A 15,792-nucleotide genomic window follows, 5' to 3' on the forward strand; every position below is an offset into this window, starting at 1 on the left:
CCCATTCTGAGTTGCCCCCCTCATGCTGTTAATCTCCTCCCCCACCTCACCCCCTGCAGTTCTGCATCGTCTGGGACCAGACCCCTTCCTATCAGCAAAGGCTCAGATTCTTCACTCACCTCCCCCGTCTTCTTATCCTCCGTCTCCTCACCCAAATACCACCTTTTCTTTCATTCACTCAGGTTGTTTACAATGCAAAGAATATTCTTAAATATGTCTTAAATTCATGGAACAAGGTTTTATTTTTTAGATAACTGTGGCTCTGAAATCAACCAAATTTCAGGTTTTTTTCTGTTGCCCTTCATTTCCTGGATGGTAACATTAAACAGGTCCAGCTGTAGCTCAGAACCAGAAGGGTTTTCTGTCAAATGATTGGAATCCTCCACGTTCTGTAACCACAGGTTACTTTCAACTAGCTTTTCTTGCTGATCGTATGCCTTGCATTTCATGTAGACTGTGTTCTAACAAACTGAAGACCTCTCACTCAGTCCCGTGGTCTGCCTGGGTGGTGGTGAGGAAGCTCACGGTGATAACAGAGAGGTGCCTCTCAGATGCAACTTCAAAACATCAAGGGAACGAGAAATGTCACCAGCTTAATTTGCACCCAAATGAATTCTAAGACTTTTCTTTTTAACAAAATGCTTTATTTCTATTTTTTAAATGAGAGGCATTCCCATGAAATATCAAAAGGCATTTACATGTGTTGTTTTAACTCTTCTTTTTTGATCACACGAAGTAGGTAGAAAAGATCTGCTGAAATAGAGCAAATCAGAAACCAAGTAGTGTAAGGCATTAGGAGATACATGAAGAGAACCGCTACTTGCTTCTTGTACAGCGTGTGGCAAGTCATGGTTAGTAGTCATCGTAGTTGACGCTGGCTCCATGCCTAAAGCCGTAGGGGCTCCGGGGACCAATTGCAGAGTCTTCTTCATAGTGACGTTGGTAGTAATCGCCATAGTATTCATGTCCATTTCGATCTCTGTTAAGCCAATAGGTGATGTCATCTTCAAATTTCTGGAGGAAAAGAGAGAGAATGATAGAGAATGGATTTAAGGGCACGCAGTCCCCTAAGACCTAATCTTACCTATGGCTTTTCTCCATGGTGGTTTTTCTTCAACGATTAACAACGCTTAGTAACTCCCTGTTACCGTATTCTTGTGCTCAGAGGCCAAAACAGTCAGCAGTATTCACTCTGATAAAAGCTATCTTTTCCCAAAGGAGTGCAGGCCCATACCTTTGCAAACTTTTGTAAAATATTTGCTAAGTGTACTCCAGACTTAAATGTTTTTCTCTCTCTTGGTAAATCAAATGGACAGGTGCCCAAATACCATAACAACTTGGCCTGACCCTCAGACCACATCTCACTGTGGCAAACACTGTCTTATCTTCCTACCCCATTCCTGTGCCTGGCCCTTTATACTGCATGTAGTAGATGCTTAATAAATGTTGCCTGAGTTAGATCAACCACTGCATTGGCCTATTATAGTGCCAGGGCAGAGAACTGGGGGTACATTTGATGGTGACTCTTCTTATACCTGTGTTGTTGGTTAGAGTGTACACAGATGCATTTATTTATTCTGCAAATGCTTTGAGATGGGCACTGTGTGTCATGCCCTGTGCTGGGCACTGGAGGGCTGCCAAAAACAGAGTCTGTGCCTTCAAGAAGCCTACTGTTCCTGAGTGACAGATATGAGAAGAGACAGTTGCAGATAATAAAAGGGATAGAGAAGCTAAAGCTGAGTAAGTAGTGTAGAATGATGCTCAGGTTTTGGTTTGGGCAACTGATCTTGGCTATTAATACATTTTTTTTAAAGGAGAGACTAATTTTTCTTTGGTGGTGGTGAAGGTGCAAGATTAATTTAGACTAGGACTCGTGTGCTGATGCTCAGGACATGGCAAGAGATTTAGTGTGAGAGCAAAAAGGCAGGGAGATGACAGATGGGCTGGGTGAACGGGTCATGCCATTGGGGTGCAGGGCCAGTTTTTCTCCAAGCGTGGCCCATGCACCCCAACATCCAAATCACAAATGCAGGTTCTCAGGCACCAGCCACTCCATGCCTCCTGCATGGAACTTTCTGATGTTTGGGACTCAGCAACCTGTTGTTATTTTAACAAGACTGCCAATGAACATTAATTAATATTGAGAACTTTGTGAGGCTGGAATCCCCAGCCTAGCCCGTGTCTGTGGTCTCTGGGGCTCAGTGGTCATCCACTCTTGGTGGGTAGTGGGCCAGCTAGTGCTGGGCTAAAGAGCGTGATTCCAGTTTCTCACTGCCATTCTCTATACCTGGGGTCTGAATCATCTGAGCCCACCTCTGCCTCTGCCTTGGGAAGGAGGACACCGACTTCTTTGGCTCCATCTCTAGTTTTGCTTCTCCCATAATACAACACTTTTGGCCATGGTGAAACAATCTTGCCTCTTGGGTTTTCTCATTTTATTTTATTTATTTATTTATTTTTTAAGAGGGAGTTTCACTCTTTCACCCAGGCTGGAGTGAAGTGTCGTGATCTCGGCTCACTGCAACCTCCGCCCCCGACCAGGTTCAAGCGATTCTCCTGCCTCAGCCTCCCGAGTAGCTGGGATTATAGCCATCCGCCACCATGCCTGGCTAACTTTTTTGTATCTTTAGTAGAGACGGGGTTTTGTCACGTTGGCTAGGCTGGTCTCCAACTCCTGACCTCAGGTGATCCACCCATCTCGGCCTCCCAAAGTGCTAGGATTACAGGCGTGAGCCACTGTGCCTGGCCTCTCATTTTACAAGTTTGCTTGCAGTTTTAGCTTAAATATGTATTTTCAAAAAATTGTTTAAAATGTTTGATGAATACAGAAATAATATAGACTAAGATTTTAAAATCTGTATGTGAGAGAAGAGCATAGAAAGAGATCATATTCCTTTGCCAGAGACCACTAATGACACTTGGATGTAGTCATTGTACTCTTTTTAATGCATATTAAGTTACTGTAATCTTGTTTGATCCTCATCTTTATTCTGGTTTTTACACCTGACATTATTTGAGCAGTTTCTGCATGTTAAACTCTTTTTTTTTTCTTTTTTGAGACAGAGTCTCATTCTGTCGCCCAGGCTGGAGTGCAGTGGTGTGATCTCAGCTCACAGCAACCTCCGCCTCCCAGGTTCGAGGGATTCTCCTGTCTCAGCCCCCTGAGTAGCTGAGACTACAGGCGTGAGCCACACACCTGGCTAATTTTTTGTATTTTTAGTAGAGACGGGGTTTTGCCCTGTTGGCCAGGCTGGTCTTGAACTCCTGACCTCAGGTGATCCACCTGCCTTGGCCTCCCAAAGTGCTGGGATTACAGGCATGAGCCATCATGCCCGTCCCTGCATGTTAAACTCCTAATGCCCATTTTAATGATGGTCATCAAAGAAATGCAAATTACTGGAAGAGGATATAGCATTTTTATCTATCAAGTAAGCAAACATATATTTTTAATTTTCAATGAGAACACCAGATGCTGCTGAAGATTCCAGAAAACTTGCTCTTACATGTGACTCACAGGAATGTGCAATTTGACAATACTCAGAGATACTTAAATGTGATTCCACCCTTGCCCCAGGAACCTCACTGGGAAGAATGTGGTCTAAGTAAAAGGCAAACTGTACAGAGATGCAAATAATAGCACCTGCCTTTTGGGTTGTTGTGAATGTGAAGTAAGTTCGTACCTCTAAGTACTTAGAATCATGCTTGGCTCAGAGTTTGGCTATACATGTTTACCTATTTGCACAGAAAAAGAAAAAAAAAGCAAAAAGACACTTAGGGAACAAGTAATATGTCCAATGGTTGGAAATGTGAAGGAAATTTTGGTATAGCCACATGATTTCATTTTATGTAGCCATTAAAAATGATATGTCTAAGGGGTTTAGTTTTTTCTTCACCTACTGCAGTATTGTGTATACACCGTCTAAATGAATCATGTGCCCATTTTGAAAAACACATCCAACTGCCCATTTGGAGGTCCTGCCCATGAAAAGCCCATCTGCTCCCTGGTGGGGCAGCACAGGCCACAGGTCCCCCCTTTACGTCTCACACAGGGAGCTCAGCCTCCTCAGTCACCATGGATGGATGCCCATGCGGCCGCATCTATGACTTCCATGGGCTGCCGTCTCACCTCCACATGCACCCCAGCTGGGAGCCTAAGATTATAAACTCTTTGTCTTTCATTCAATGAATACGTCCACCAATGCCATCTAGGCGCATGAACTGTAAACCATCTTTTCCTATAAGTGCATTGACAAATTTTCCCCAAAACCTCTACTAAGACCCATCCTCTCTTTACAGGTCCCTTTTCATCTCTTTTCATTATCATCATAGATCCTGGCATCCCTGTTGTTTCTGACAGTCTTCAAGTTAAAAGTTAATAGGTTTTGGGGGATTGTGAGTTATTTTAAGGATACCCTGGCAAAACTGTTCAGCCACGTTAAAAGGGTTCCCGAGAAAGTCAGATTCTCGATGAATCTAGGTCCCCGCTGTTTTGGTTCATGACTGCCGTGGGTTCTGCCTCCTGAATGTACCCTGGTGGAAACTTCCAGCCATCGCCCTTACACCATAGGTAACATGATCCAGTGCCTGATAGCACTTGGCATATGATGGGGCTCTTACTCTAGGAATGAACAGCAAAGCTGAATTTTCTGCTTCCTATTTCCCCGAGCCAGGCCTCCTCCCTGCCACCCTGCCCTGTGGAAGCCAGGCCTGCAGCCGGAGGCAACACCTACCGCTTCGTCAAAGCCCATGTAGAGAAACTGCTGGTACCACTGCTGCACCTCGGGCCGAGTCCGGTCCCACAGCTGCCGCTTCTGGCGCTTCAGGCTGCCAAGGAATTCTTTGGCTTTATTCTCATCAACGGCCACTTTAGTCTTAGTTGGAACAGGTGCTGAAATCATCAATTCCCCATCCCCAAAGCACAAAGAATGATTTCCTTCCTCACTTGCGGTGAATCCCTGTTATACATCCCATCCCCCACCACCATGTGTAGGAGGGTTTTGACTCTCAACTTCATTCTTATTTGCATGTGACAATGTGACACAGCCTCGTAGATTCTGTCACCATGCTTCCTGTTAGTAAGTGCTATTTGGTACAACCCTGTAAAGGGGCATGGACTAAACTTCAACCTCTAGGTCCTCAGGGTAGAAATGAAATTCAGCTCATCTCCTGCAGCCCACTCGCTCCCAGGACCCAGGCCTTTCCCAGGGGCAAGTGGCCCACCCCTCAGGCTCCGCATTCAGGAAACAGACTGGATATCTAGTGCCACACAGGTGTACGGGCATGTCCATTGCATATGCCAACACAAGAGGGTTGTGCTTGGCTCAGGAGATTATGTAAGAAAAAGGAACTGGAATGATGAGCCCCGGGTGAGCAGGGACCAGACCCTGCCCAACAGTACAGCTGATTCTCACACCAGGCTGCTGGGACACAGAATCCCCTTAAGCCAGTGCCTCTCTGCGCCTCACAGTCTGACCATTGATGCAGGATACTGACCCGCACCCTCACACTGCTGCTGCTAATGTCTTTCCATCACAGTCTCAATTGTTGAAATGGAACCACTTCCGCAGGATGTGCTCGAGGAAGCCACTGTGCCATTAGGCGTTTTTCTCCTGCTGTCACGTTTTCAGCCTCTGTCCCCGTATCTATAAAAGTGGGTGGACAGTCCCTCTCGATGACGTTAGGAAAAATGCACAGGATCATGGAAATGCAGGCCTGGTGCATTCGTTGGTCATATGGATAAATACCAGCAGGGTTTTTTGTTTGTTTGTTTACAGTCACTTCAGGGATTGTAACACTGTTTTGTACACAGTAGGTGCTCAATATGTGTTTCTTGATTTGAACTGAGTCAAGGCTGCGGGATGCACACCTAGGAGTTGTGACTACCTCAGCAGCTTGCTCACCTATGACAAACTGGCTCTGTGAGGGCGTTGTTGATCCCTGGGCATCCGTGAGGTGAGGCTCTGGCCACCACACAGCATAGGGAGGGGACCCTCTGAGCCGCCTCAGAGATTGGGGGTGGACCAGGGCTTCTTGGGTGGCTGGAAACCCAGGAAAAGATGCTGGGACCGCCCCAAGCCTGTTCTCCAGCCACCCGTGGGAGGGCCCCTGAGCAGCAACTGGGGAGTGTGGGAAGAATGACTAAGGACCCCACTTCAGGGAGGAAGTTCAGCCTGCTAGAATCCCCCATAAACTAGGAGGGAAAGAATAACTGACTAAATGGTCACATCAGAAGTGTGGTCACACTTTTTCATTTCTAAGGGATTCTTAATTTTACAGATAGAGATGAAAGTTGGGAGAGGGAAAATGACATTCACGAGACCCCACAATTGATCCCCCTGATCTGATTACAGCAGGTCCAGAACCTGTGTGTTGTGACCCCCAGACTGTTCAATTTCTATATTTTGTTGCTGTCACATTTATCTTAGATGCATTATTCAAAACAGAGGCTAATAACAAGAAAGGCTTTCCTGTTTGAAACCCTTCCCCAAGAGCTCTTTGGATACACGGACTACCGCAACACTGCTGTTCCACGCCTGCCCCACCAACTGAGGATTATGTGTTCCAAAGATAGTCTCTAAAGTGCTCCATGGTCCTAAAATAAATAGCATGCAATTAGCACTGTACTACTGTTTCTTTTATTTTTGAGTCCACACTGACAGGTTTCAGAAAAATAACCTTCAGACATTTACTGGCAATAATATTTATCTAATAAAATACCACACCACATACCCACAGAATAAGCCCTTCATATCTGCTAACCTTTTAAGGAGTAAACACTTTTGATTTTCCAAATACAAGACTCCAGTGAGCACAATCCATATTGCCATTTCATTTCCATCCAGTTAAGAATGCATCCCTTATCCATTTGGGGTATATTTACCTTCTCGTTTTTGAAGCATCAGCTTGAGTTTATTTCCACTTATGCCACCTAAAGGAATGAAAATTGAAAGCCATATCAGAGTTATACTGCTCCCTTCAATTTATCAAATGCAAAAATCAGAGTGGGAGAAAAGAACTGCGGGCCCCTGCCTTGATTTGGCAACTAGGTAACATCACAGTATTTAATGCTTGCTGTATTCCCTGTCCTGCAGGACAAACAATTCAGGCTGCCCATGGCTAATACTGGTGATAATGACCACAGCCGACCAAGGGTATCACTATTTGAGCTAGTCGGAGTGATGCTGTTCTTTTAGCCCTGTGTCTTACTGTGAGGCGCAGCCATCTGTCAAGCGCATCTTCCTGCAAATTTTCACTTCATGGTGTAATACGTTGAATAGTGAATAGTGTCCTCCCGAAACCCCTATCCACCAGAAACCCCTGAATGTGAGCTTATTTGGAAATGGGGTCTTTTCAGATATAATCCATTAAGGATCTCAAGATTTTTATTTTTTTTTAATTTTCTTTTCTTTCTTTCTTTCTTTTTTTTTTTTTTTTTTTTTTTTTTACAGCCTTACCCATCACTGAGAGGGTCTCAAGATGTTATCATACGGGATTTAGATGGACAGAAATCCAGTGACTGGTGTTTTTATAAGAAGAAGAGAGGATCCACAGAGGTCACCCATGTGAAGACAGAGGCAGGCAGAAATGGGAGTGAGGCTCCCACACACTGGGGAACTTGCCTTTGCTCTCTAAAAGTGCAGCCCAGTTTTGTAGCTTGCCCAGATCACCCTAAAATCAAGTATGATTTGTACCACTTGCTGTTATTTGTATTCACTTTTAAAAGTGTTTCTGATCAGCTCAATCATTTTTAATAGAAAATACCTTGTCTGGCCTGATAGAACACACGCCTCCACCCAGCGAACTGGCTTGCAGACCTATGGAAGCCTCTGACCCTTAACTGTTGCATGACATCGTAAGTAGTGAGTAGAGCATCTTCGGGTGTAAGGAACTGGAGTCAGGCCCCAGGATGGAGGTAATGGTGACCACTTTCTCAGCAGGGTTCTTAGCCTCTCCTTCCACGGACAGGCTCCAGGGGTCTAGAAAGGCATGTAAAATTGCGTTTGCATCTGCCAAGGCACAGTTTTCTGGGAATAGGAACCATAGATTTTGCCAGACTCTTAAAAGTGTCTGTGACCCAAATAAAATTAAGAATGCCTGCTTTGTTTGTGAATTATACATCAATAAAGCTGGGGGAAAAAATAAATGTTTTCAAAGAGAACCTCTGCATAAAGAATTTACTATGGAGATGGGGCGAAAAATATATCCATAAACAAGAGTCACAAGCTGGCTGCCCTACCAGAGGTTGCATTTTATTAGCATACCCAGTGTTTACAAATTTTGAATTTGAATGCCTCTCAGCCCAAGTCACTTAGCACACCCATGGTCCGTAAGCAGGCACCTAACCTACTAGCCTCCTGTAGCATTTGATTAAAGTGCTACCTAGCTGCCTTCAGAGTCATTGGGCCATCCAGGGAGCCTGCTGGCCTGCCCTCTGGGATGGGACGGGGAACCTGCTAGAACTTATTAAGTCTATTTCCTGCTAAGTGCCTCCCTTCTAATTCACGGGTAGGGTGGCCACACTTTCTGGCTGTCCAGGAACAGCCCTGGTATATACCTCTTGTCCTTGTAAATTAATGATAGTGCCTCCTTTTGCTCTCAAAAGTGTTTCAGCTTGGATGATAAATTACATGGCCTCCCAATTTTTTGAGGTTTAATGGCATGGAAATGGCTTCATAAGATCTCTAGGGACCACACTGAAGGGCCAGGGAGGAGAGGTGGTGGTTTCCCTCACACCTTCCCTATGAGAGCTGGGAGTCTGCTGGGTGGCGAGCTAAGATATCGGCGTAGTGCATAGCAGCCTGTGGGAGAGCTGCAGTGGTTTTTGTTGTCTGTGCTCAAGTCGGTCTATAGTGATGTAGTTGTTTAAAAAGCAATTGCAATCTTAGGCTGTTTAATAAAGGATACTTATAAAAAGAAAGTAACTGTCCTGTCGCTGTTCCATCACAGCTCTGAACAGATCTCCCCTCTACTATTTAGTTCAGTTCACATCATCTCACTTGAAGAAGGTCATAGAAAAACCGGAGTTGTGGTCAAAGGAGAGTGTCCAGAGAGGACTAGTGCCCAAACATGTGTTATATGAGAAGAAATTAAAGGAATTTAGGTGTTTAACCTAGAGAAATAAAACTTGTGGAGCTGGGTGTGGTGGCTCATACCTGTAAGCCCAGCACTTTGGGAGGCCAAGGCAGGCGCATCGCCTGAGATCAGGAGTTTGAGACCAGCCTGGTCAACTTGGTGAAACCCCGTCTCTACTAAAAATACAAAAAATTAGCCTAGTGTGGTGGTGCATGCCTGTAGTCCCAGCTACTCAGGAGGCTGAGGCAGGAGAATCACTTGAACCTGGGAGACAGAAGTTGCAGTGAACCAAGGTAGCGTCACTGCACTCCATTCTGGGTGACAGAGAGAGACTCTATCTCAGAAAAAAAAAAGAAAGAAAGAGAGAGAGAAAGAAAGAAGGAAGGAAGGAAGGAAGGGAGGAAGGAAACTTGTGGGAGGAGAGCCAACACTTTGGGGGGCCACTGGGCCATAGGTTAGGGCATGAAGTAAGGTTTCTAACGCCCAGACAGACAGCCACCCAAGATGGGACAAATGGCCTTGGGGGGTTTGAGATTAAGAGTTGCTGGAGGCGTCTGAGCATAAATAAACAAAGATGAGCACTTGACCAGGCTACTGTAGAGGGGATTTTCTAATTAGATGGGGGTAGGACTACTGTTAAACGCTCTACTTCCCTTCCAAACTTAAATTCAATGAAGAAATCTATGAAAATATTTGCCAAGGGAGACAGATATGTTCCTTGGCACTAATAATAGCATTCATTAATGTCTTAACATCTGTCAGTCTCTAACAGCTCACAGGGTAGTGCATACAGAATTAAGTATGGCCCCTCCATCTGTTTGCCTTCTGTGAAAGTGCTTAACAATTAATGAATGAAATGTGGTCTGATGTTGAAATAGACACTGGGTGTAGGCATTTGCGATGAGGCTGCAATTTCTTGCAGCAAATGTATGTCACTATTACTCCAGAAATGAGAGCCTCGCCAAACCTTAGCTATAGATGGAAAAGCACAAATAAGTCCCAAATTATGAATTATGAATGTTGCTGCTGTGCCAGGTACTATACACTAAACTCCATATCAGTACATATAACTGGACACTACACTAAATTTGTTTGAGGAAAAGGATAAGGAACAATAGAATAGCTGTGATTTTTTTCTGTATTAAGGATTTTTCACCCAATATCATCAGTTGTTCATTCGAGGCTGCAATAATAAGCACTCCTTAATTTATCCAATCCAGTTGCCTAGCATTAGCTCTCCCAGCAAATTCAGAGCTGCAAAATGCTCCTTTGAAGGTGCTTAATATTAATAAATTGATCAAGAAGGGGTCACGGTCATTTTCTTTATTAAATGTTTGTGAGTGAGGAAGGGCGTGGTGGTTCAAGCCTATAATCCTAGCACTTTGGGAAGCCGAGGCAGAAGCATCACTTGAGCCCAGGAGTTCGAGACCAGCCTGGGCTACATAGTGAGACTCATCTCTACTAAAAATTAAAAGCAAAAAAAAAATTGCCAGGCGTGGAGTCAACACACCTGTAGTCCCATCTACTCAGGAGGCTGAGGTGGGAGGATTGCTTGAGTCCAGGAGATCAAGGCTGCAGTGAGCTATGATCACACCACTGCACTCCTGCCTGGGCAACAAAGTGAGACCCTGTCTCAAAAAAAAAAAAAAAGTTTGGAGGTGGCGTAAAGAGTCACCTTTGGGATTACATAAAGATTTTCACTGTAGGCTGGGCATGGTCGTTCATGTTTGTAATCCCAGCACTTTGGGAGGCCAAGATTGGTGGATCACCTGAGGTCGGCAGTTTGAGACCAGCCTGACCAACATGGAGAAACCCCATCTCTACTAAAAATACAAAACAAAATCAAAAACCTTAGCTGGGCGTGGTGGCACATGCCTGTAATTCCAGCTACTCGGGAGGCTGAGGTAGGAGAATCGCTTGAACCTGGGAGGCGGAGGTTGCAGTGAGCCAAGGTCACGCCATTACACTCCAGCCTGGGCAACAAGAGCAAAACTCCATCTCAAAAAAAAAAAAAAAATATTTTCACTGTATAAGAACTTTCACATCCCAGCTCGGTGATGATATTTTAACTGACTTCTATCACTGAGTTATTGGTATACACTAAATAAAATACAAGTCCAGAAAATAAATGGCTTGTAGCCAGTGCTCACTTGACTTATTCAGATGTGCTTTTTTCTTCTTCTTCTTTTATTTATTTCTTTTTTTATTTTGCGACGGAGTTTCACTCTTGTTACCCAGGCTGGAGTGCAATGGCACGATCTCACCGCAATCTCCTCCTCCCAGATTCAAGCAATTCTCCTGCCTCAGCCTCCCGAGTAGCTGGGATTACAGGAATGTGCCATCACGTCTGGCATTTTTAGTAGAGACGGGGTTTCTCCATGTTGGTCAGGCTGGTCTTGAACCCCCGACCTCAGGTGATCTGCCCCCCTCGGCCTCCCAAAGTGCTGGGATTACAGGTATGAGCCACCAAGGCCGGCCCAGATGTGCTTCTTAAAATGGCAAGAACAAAGAGTGGGAGGCAGGTAAACCACACAATGGGAAATGACTGATTAGCTTCGCCTGTGATTCTAAGGTGGAACAATAATCCTCCCCACCTGAACAGACCCCACCACCTCTCCTGCTGTTTTAGCAACCCCGGGGCTCCATCCCAGGGCTCCTACTGAATGTCCCCTGCCTCTTCTCACCTCGAGTTCAGTTTCCATACCTGTTTTGAATGAGCAAAATACAGAAACCGAGCAATCGAGTGAGCCTCCCTTTTACATTAGGCAGTGCCCAGCTGCTTTGCAGTGGGACAGCGCCAGTCTCAGGCTCTTGGGCAAGTCACTTCATACACCAGTAACTCTGAGGTCACAATCCCTGCCTCCCCTAGTTGTAAGCTTCAAAGGCAGTCATGTGTCCTTGAGGCCACTTGTGAACCATAAATGTTCCTCCTACCCAGTGAAGGTGGTAACTCAGGACAAACCACGGCTTCAGATTATGGTTCCTAAAGTGGGGCCTGTGGAGCCCAGCGTTCAGATATCGGAGCACCCATCATTCTGGGTGTGCGTGTGAATGCACGCTTTACAGAGAGCGAGCGGAGAATTTGAGTTTTCAACCGATTCGCTGGGAGCTCCACGAAGCAGGAAAGATTAAGCATTACTCCTTTAAGAGCCTTTCCCCTCTCTGGGGTGTGAGGCCTGTGCCCGGCTTTGCAAATTGCAACTTGACCCAGCTGGGAAGCGCAAGTGAACTTGGTTGCCAAGCGACTGCCTGGAAGGGAATGGCGGTGATGGTGCCATTTGCCTCCTCTGGGTTACCAGCTGCGTAAAGCCCCCACAACCCCTTTGCCCCTTACGTTAAGCCCCGAAACACTACTTGCCCACCCTTCCGGACGCCTGGCCCTCCTTGCCCAAGGTTGCCCGGGAGATCTGAGACCCTCCCCTTGACCCCGGTACTCTCTCCACCCTCACAAGCTCACCACTTCGCACTTGTGCGAGTGCAAAACCCCAGACCCGGTCCTCTACCACCCCCTTGGCCCTGCCTAGGCTAAGGATGGGTCCCTACGCCGCCACCCCATCACCGATCGCTCTCCCCGGGCACCCTGGAAGCGCCACACGGGGCCAACCCCTGGTGCCGCTATCAATCAGCCTGGCATCGCCCCGCTCACCTGGGCCCCAGCACAGGAGCAGGAGCAGCGCCAGCCCGGTCAGGGCCAGGACAGCAGGCCGCGCGGGGGAGGCGGCCATGGCGGCGGGGCGCGAGCAGGAGGGCGAGGGGCGCACTTCGAGCCGCTGCGAGGGAGAACTGGGCGCGGGAGAGGGATGCGAGCGGGCAGGCGCGGCCGCGGGTTATCCCTGCGTCGCTGCCGGGGCGGGACCCAGCGGGTGGGCGCCGCGCCAGAGGGCTGAGGGCCAAGCGGCTGCGCCCAGCGCACGGGCGAGTACCGCCGAGGTCCTCGCTCCCGCCCCGGCCCCAAGGGGAACGCAGCCCCTGGGCTCCAAGGCCAAGGATGCTTGGCCACGGAGAACCGCCGGCGGCGGGGGCCGCGTGGCCAGCGCTGCCCGCAGCGAAAGCGGTTAGGACAAGCTGGGTTCCGGAGACCCAGGGAAGGGCAGAAGGCATCGGGAGAAGGGACGAGGCCCCCTGGCCACTCAGAGGGAGGACTTGCCGGATCCCAGCGCTGGGGTGTCTCCTTGGCTCCCCCACTTCCTCCGCCCGCCCCAGCCGCGCCACTGTTCCCCTTACTCCTCACCCGTTTCTTCCCTATCTCCCTCCCTCCCTGCTTGGGGGCCTTGCTTCTGCCTGGTTTGTAAAGTGGGCTTTGGAATTTCCTTAGTTCAGAGCTGCTCTTAAGGATGCCTTAGGCGGGGCTGTTTTTGAGATATTTTGAAAGACTCCACAGTCTGGGTTCAGAGCTGCAGTCCAGGAAATCTTCTCACCCAAACTTCTCCAATAGAAAAGCCATTGAGAAACCAGGAACCTGGTGCCCTGCAGCTGTGAGCAAAACCACTGCTTCCCTTTGCCCGCTCTGTAATCCGGGCACACTTCAGCGAGCGATGTTAAGGTGAGACCCAAGGGAAACGCAGAACTGCATCCCAGTAACTGGCCTGTTCAAATGTAGAGGACACGTGAAAGGCGGCGTAGTGAACAAAAACTAGAACAACTTTATCCCAACGGACTCTGAGCGGGTCACCTAATTATTCTCTCCAGGCCTGGGCTACAAAAGGATGGTGATGTGAGATTACCTTTCCTGTCTTCCCATCTCAGATCTGCCCTGAACTGAGCTGATTACCTCTTTCCTTCACCAAGGTTCTCACTTATTTTCCCCTCCCTGAGACAGAGTTTCACTCTTGTTGCCCAGGCTGGAGTGCAGTGATGGGATCTCAGTCACTGCAACCTCTGCCTCCAGGGTTCAAGCGATTCTCCTGCCTCAGCCTCCTGAGTAGCTGGGATTACAAGGCATGTGCCATGAGGCCCGGCTAATTTTGTATTTTTAGTAGAGAAGGGATTTTACCATGTTGGCCAGGCTGGTCTTGAACTCCTGAACTCAAATGATTCACCCGCATCGGCCTCCCAAAGTGTTAGGATTACAGGTGTGAGCCACCACACCGGCCGGTATTTTTATACCCTCCAGTGGTAAGCACTTACTGTCTCTCCATATAATTAGCTCTCCATGCAATGCAGTTGAATTTCTCCAGCAGGAAGGAGAAAGAAGACTTCTAACATTGAGCTAGTAAAGACAGATGGTGGCCGACCAAAGAAAAAAGTGCGAAGTGGGTCTGAGTTAAATAACGATACTGCCCAGGGTGTCAGAGAGAATCAGAAGGATAATGTTACACATCTAGCTATCTTGGGGAAGTGCTTCTAAACCCTTGAGGAAACTGTAGAATAGGGGATAGGAGTTTTAAAAGTAACTAGGCATATATTTACTTTTGCCTGAGGACAAGAAATTTATCATTACAAAGAAAAATCAAAGCACATAAAAAGCCAATATTCTGTTTGGATTGGTTTAGAACATACATTAAACATAATGGCTGTAATCTTATTTATCCTGTGGAGATCATCCCCCTTACCCCAAATTGCTACCAATATCTACTTCTAATATGACAAATTCTCTTCACTTAAGGGGGATCATGGTGGCTCACGCCTGTAATCCCAGCACTTTGGGAGGCTGAGGAGGGCAGATCACTTGAGGTCAGGAGTTTGAGACCAGCCTGGTCAACATGGTGAAACTCCCTCTCTACAAAAATACAAAAATTAGCCAGGCATGGTGGCGCGTGCCTGTAGTCCCAGCTACTTGGGAGGCTGAGGCAGGAGAATCACTTGAATCCAGGAGGCCGAGGTTGCAGTGAGCTGAGATTGCGCCACTGCACTCCAGCCTGGGTGACAAAGCAAGACACTATCTCAAAAAAAAAATTATCTTCACTTAATCGGGATATGATCAGAGAGTTTTCTGTAGCAGGGAGCATCTCACTCTGCCTTCAGAGGGGCCGCTAAACTCATGTGTTCAGCCTGGAGACACTATGTCAGTTCTTATGCTGATATCTAAGTTCCTTTTCATCTGTCTATTTGTTCAACGATATTTACTTATTGTCTTAGTCCATTTGGGCTGCTAAACAAAATCCCGTAAGCTGGGTAGCTTATAAGCAACAGAAATGGATTTTGCGCAGTTATGGAGGCTGGAAATCCAAGACTAACGCCCCAGCAGATTTGGTGTCTGGTCAGGCCCTGCTTCCTGCTTCCTAGATGGCACCTTCTTGCTGTGTCCTCATACGGTAGAAGGGGTGAGGGAGCTCTCTGGGGCTCTTTTATGAGGTCACAAATCCCACTCATGAGGGATCCATCCTCAGTACCTGATCATCTCCCGAAGGCCCCACCTCCTAACACCTCACTTCAGGAATTAGGATTTAATGTATGAATTTAGGGGAGACACAAAAATTCAGTCTGTAGCACTTATAAAATGCTAGCTACATGTGAGACACTATTAAAGGTCCTTTTCTTACTAGTCACTTAAATTTGTCACCCCTTTAATGTACAAGACCCTCCTTTCTCCCGCTGCTGAGTCTGGTCTGATTTTTCATTCCAGTGTTTCTCAAACTTAGTCTGAAAATCCCAAGGAGCTTGTTAGTGCAGATTTCTGAGTCAAATCCCCTGGAATGACGTAGGTCTTGGGTGGGGCCCAGCTGTCTCCATTTTGTTTTTATTGGCTCCTAGAGAACGCTGATCCCAGTAGTCCTCAGA

The 15,792-nt window shown here is 47.0% G+C and overlaps 2 protein-coding genes across 7 annotated transcripts in view; one reads left to right on the plus strand and one right to left on the minus strand.

The window, feature by feature from the left end:
- Nucleotides 1-8,917, plus strand: part of UXS1 (UDP-glucuronate decarboxylase 1) — a 118,774-nt gene extending 109,857 nt beyond the window's left edge. For all 4 annotated transcript variants that reach the window (XM_034953601.3, XM_034953600.3, XM_063594552.1 and 1 more), the window contains one exon: nucleotides 7,449-8,917. In XM_034953601.3, the coding sequence (XP_034809492.1) occupies nucleotides 7,449-7,751 (303 nt within the window). In that variant the 3' untranslated portion in view covers nucleotides 7,752-8,917. The remainder of the gene's footprint in view (nucleotides 1-7,448) is intronic.
- Nucleotides 224-15,323, minus strand: ECRG4 (ECRG4 augurin precursor). 3 transcript variants are annotated; one of them, XM_055107495.2, is made up of 6 exons: nucleotides 15,139-15,323; nucleotides 14,200-14,281; nucleotides 7,762-7,976; nucleotides 6,881-6,928; nucleotides 4,731-4,888; nucleotides 224-1,014 (listed from the first exon to the last, which is right to left on the minus strand). In XM_055107495.2, exons 3-6 carry the CDS (start codon nucleotides 7,844-7,846, stop codon nucleotides 853-855), a joined length of 453 nt encoding a protein of 150 aa, XP_054963470.1. In that variant the 5' UTR covers nucleotides 7,847-7,976; nucleotides 14,200-14,281; nucleotides 15,139-15,323; the 3' UTR covers nucleotides 224-852. The 3 variants fall into 3 exon arrangements, with proteins under 3 accessions (XP_054963470.1, XP_054963469.1, XP_034809499.1); XM_055107494.2 differs by lacking the exons at nucleotides 14,200-14,281; nucleotides 15,139-15,323 and adding an exon at nucleotides 11,777-11,889; XM_034953608.3 differs by lacking the exons at nucleotides 7,762-7,976; nucleotides 14,200-14,281; nucleotides 15,139-15,323 and adding an exon at nucleotides 12,719-13,261.
- Between the last annotated feature and the right edge of the window lie 469 nt (nucleotides 15,324-15,792).

This window comes from Pan paniscus, chromosome 12 (genome assembly GCF_029289425.2).
Source record: "Pan paniscus chromosome 12, NHGRI_mPanPan1-v2.0_pri, whole genome shotgun sequence".
Taxonomy (NCBI): Eukaryota; Metazoa; Chordata; class Mammalia; order Primates; family Hominidae; genus Pan; species Pan paniscus.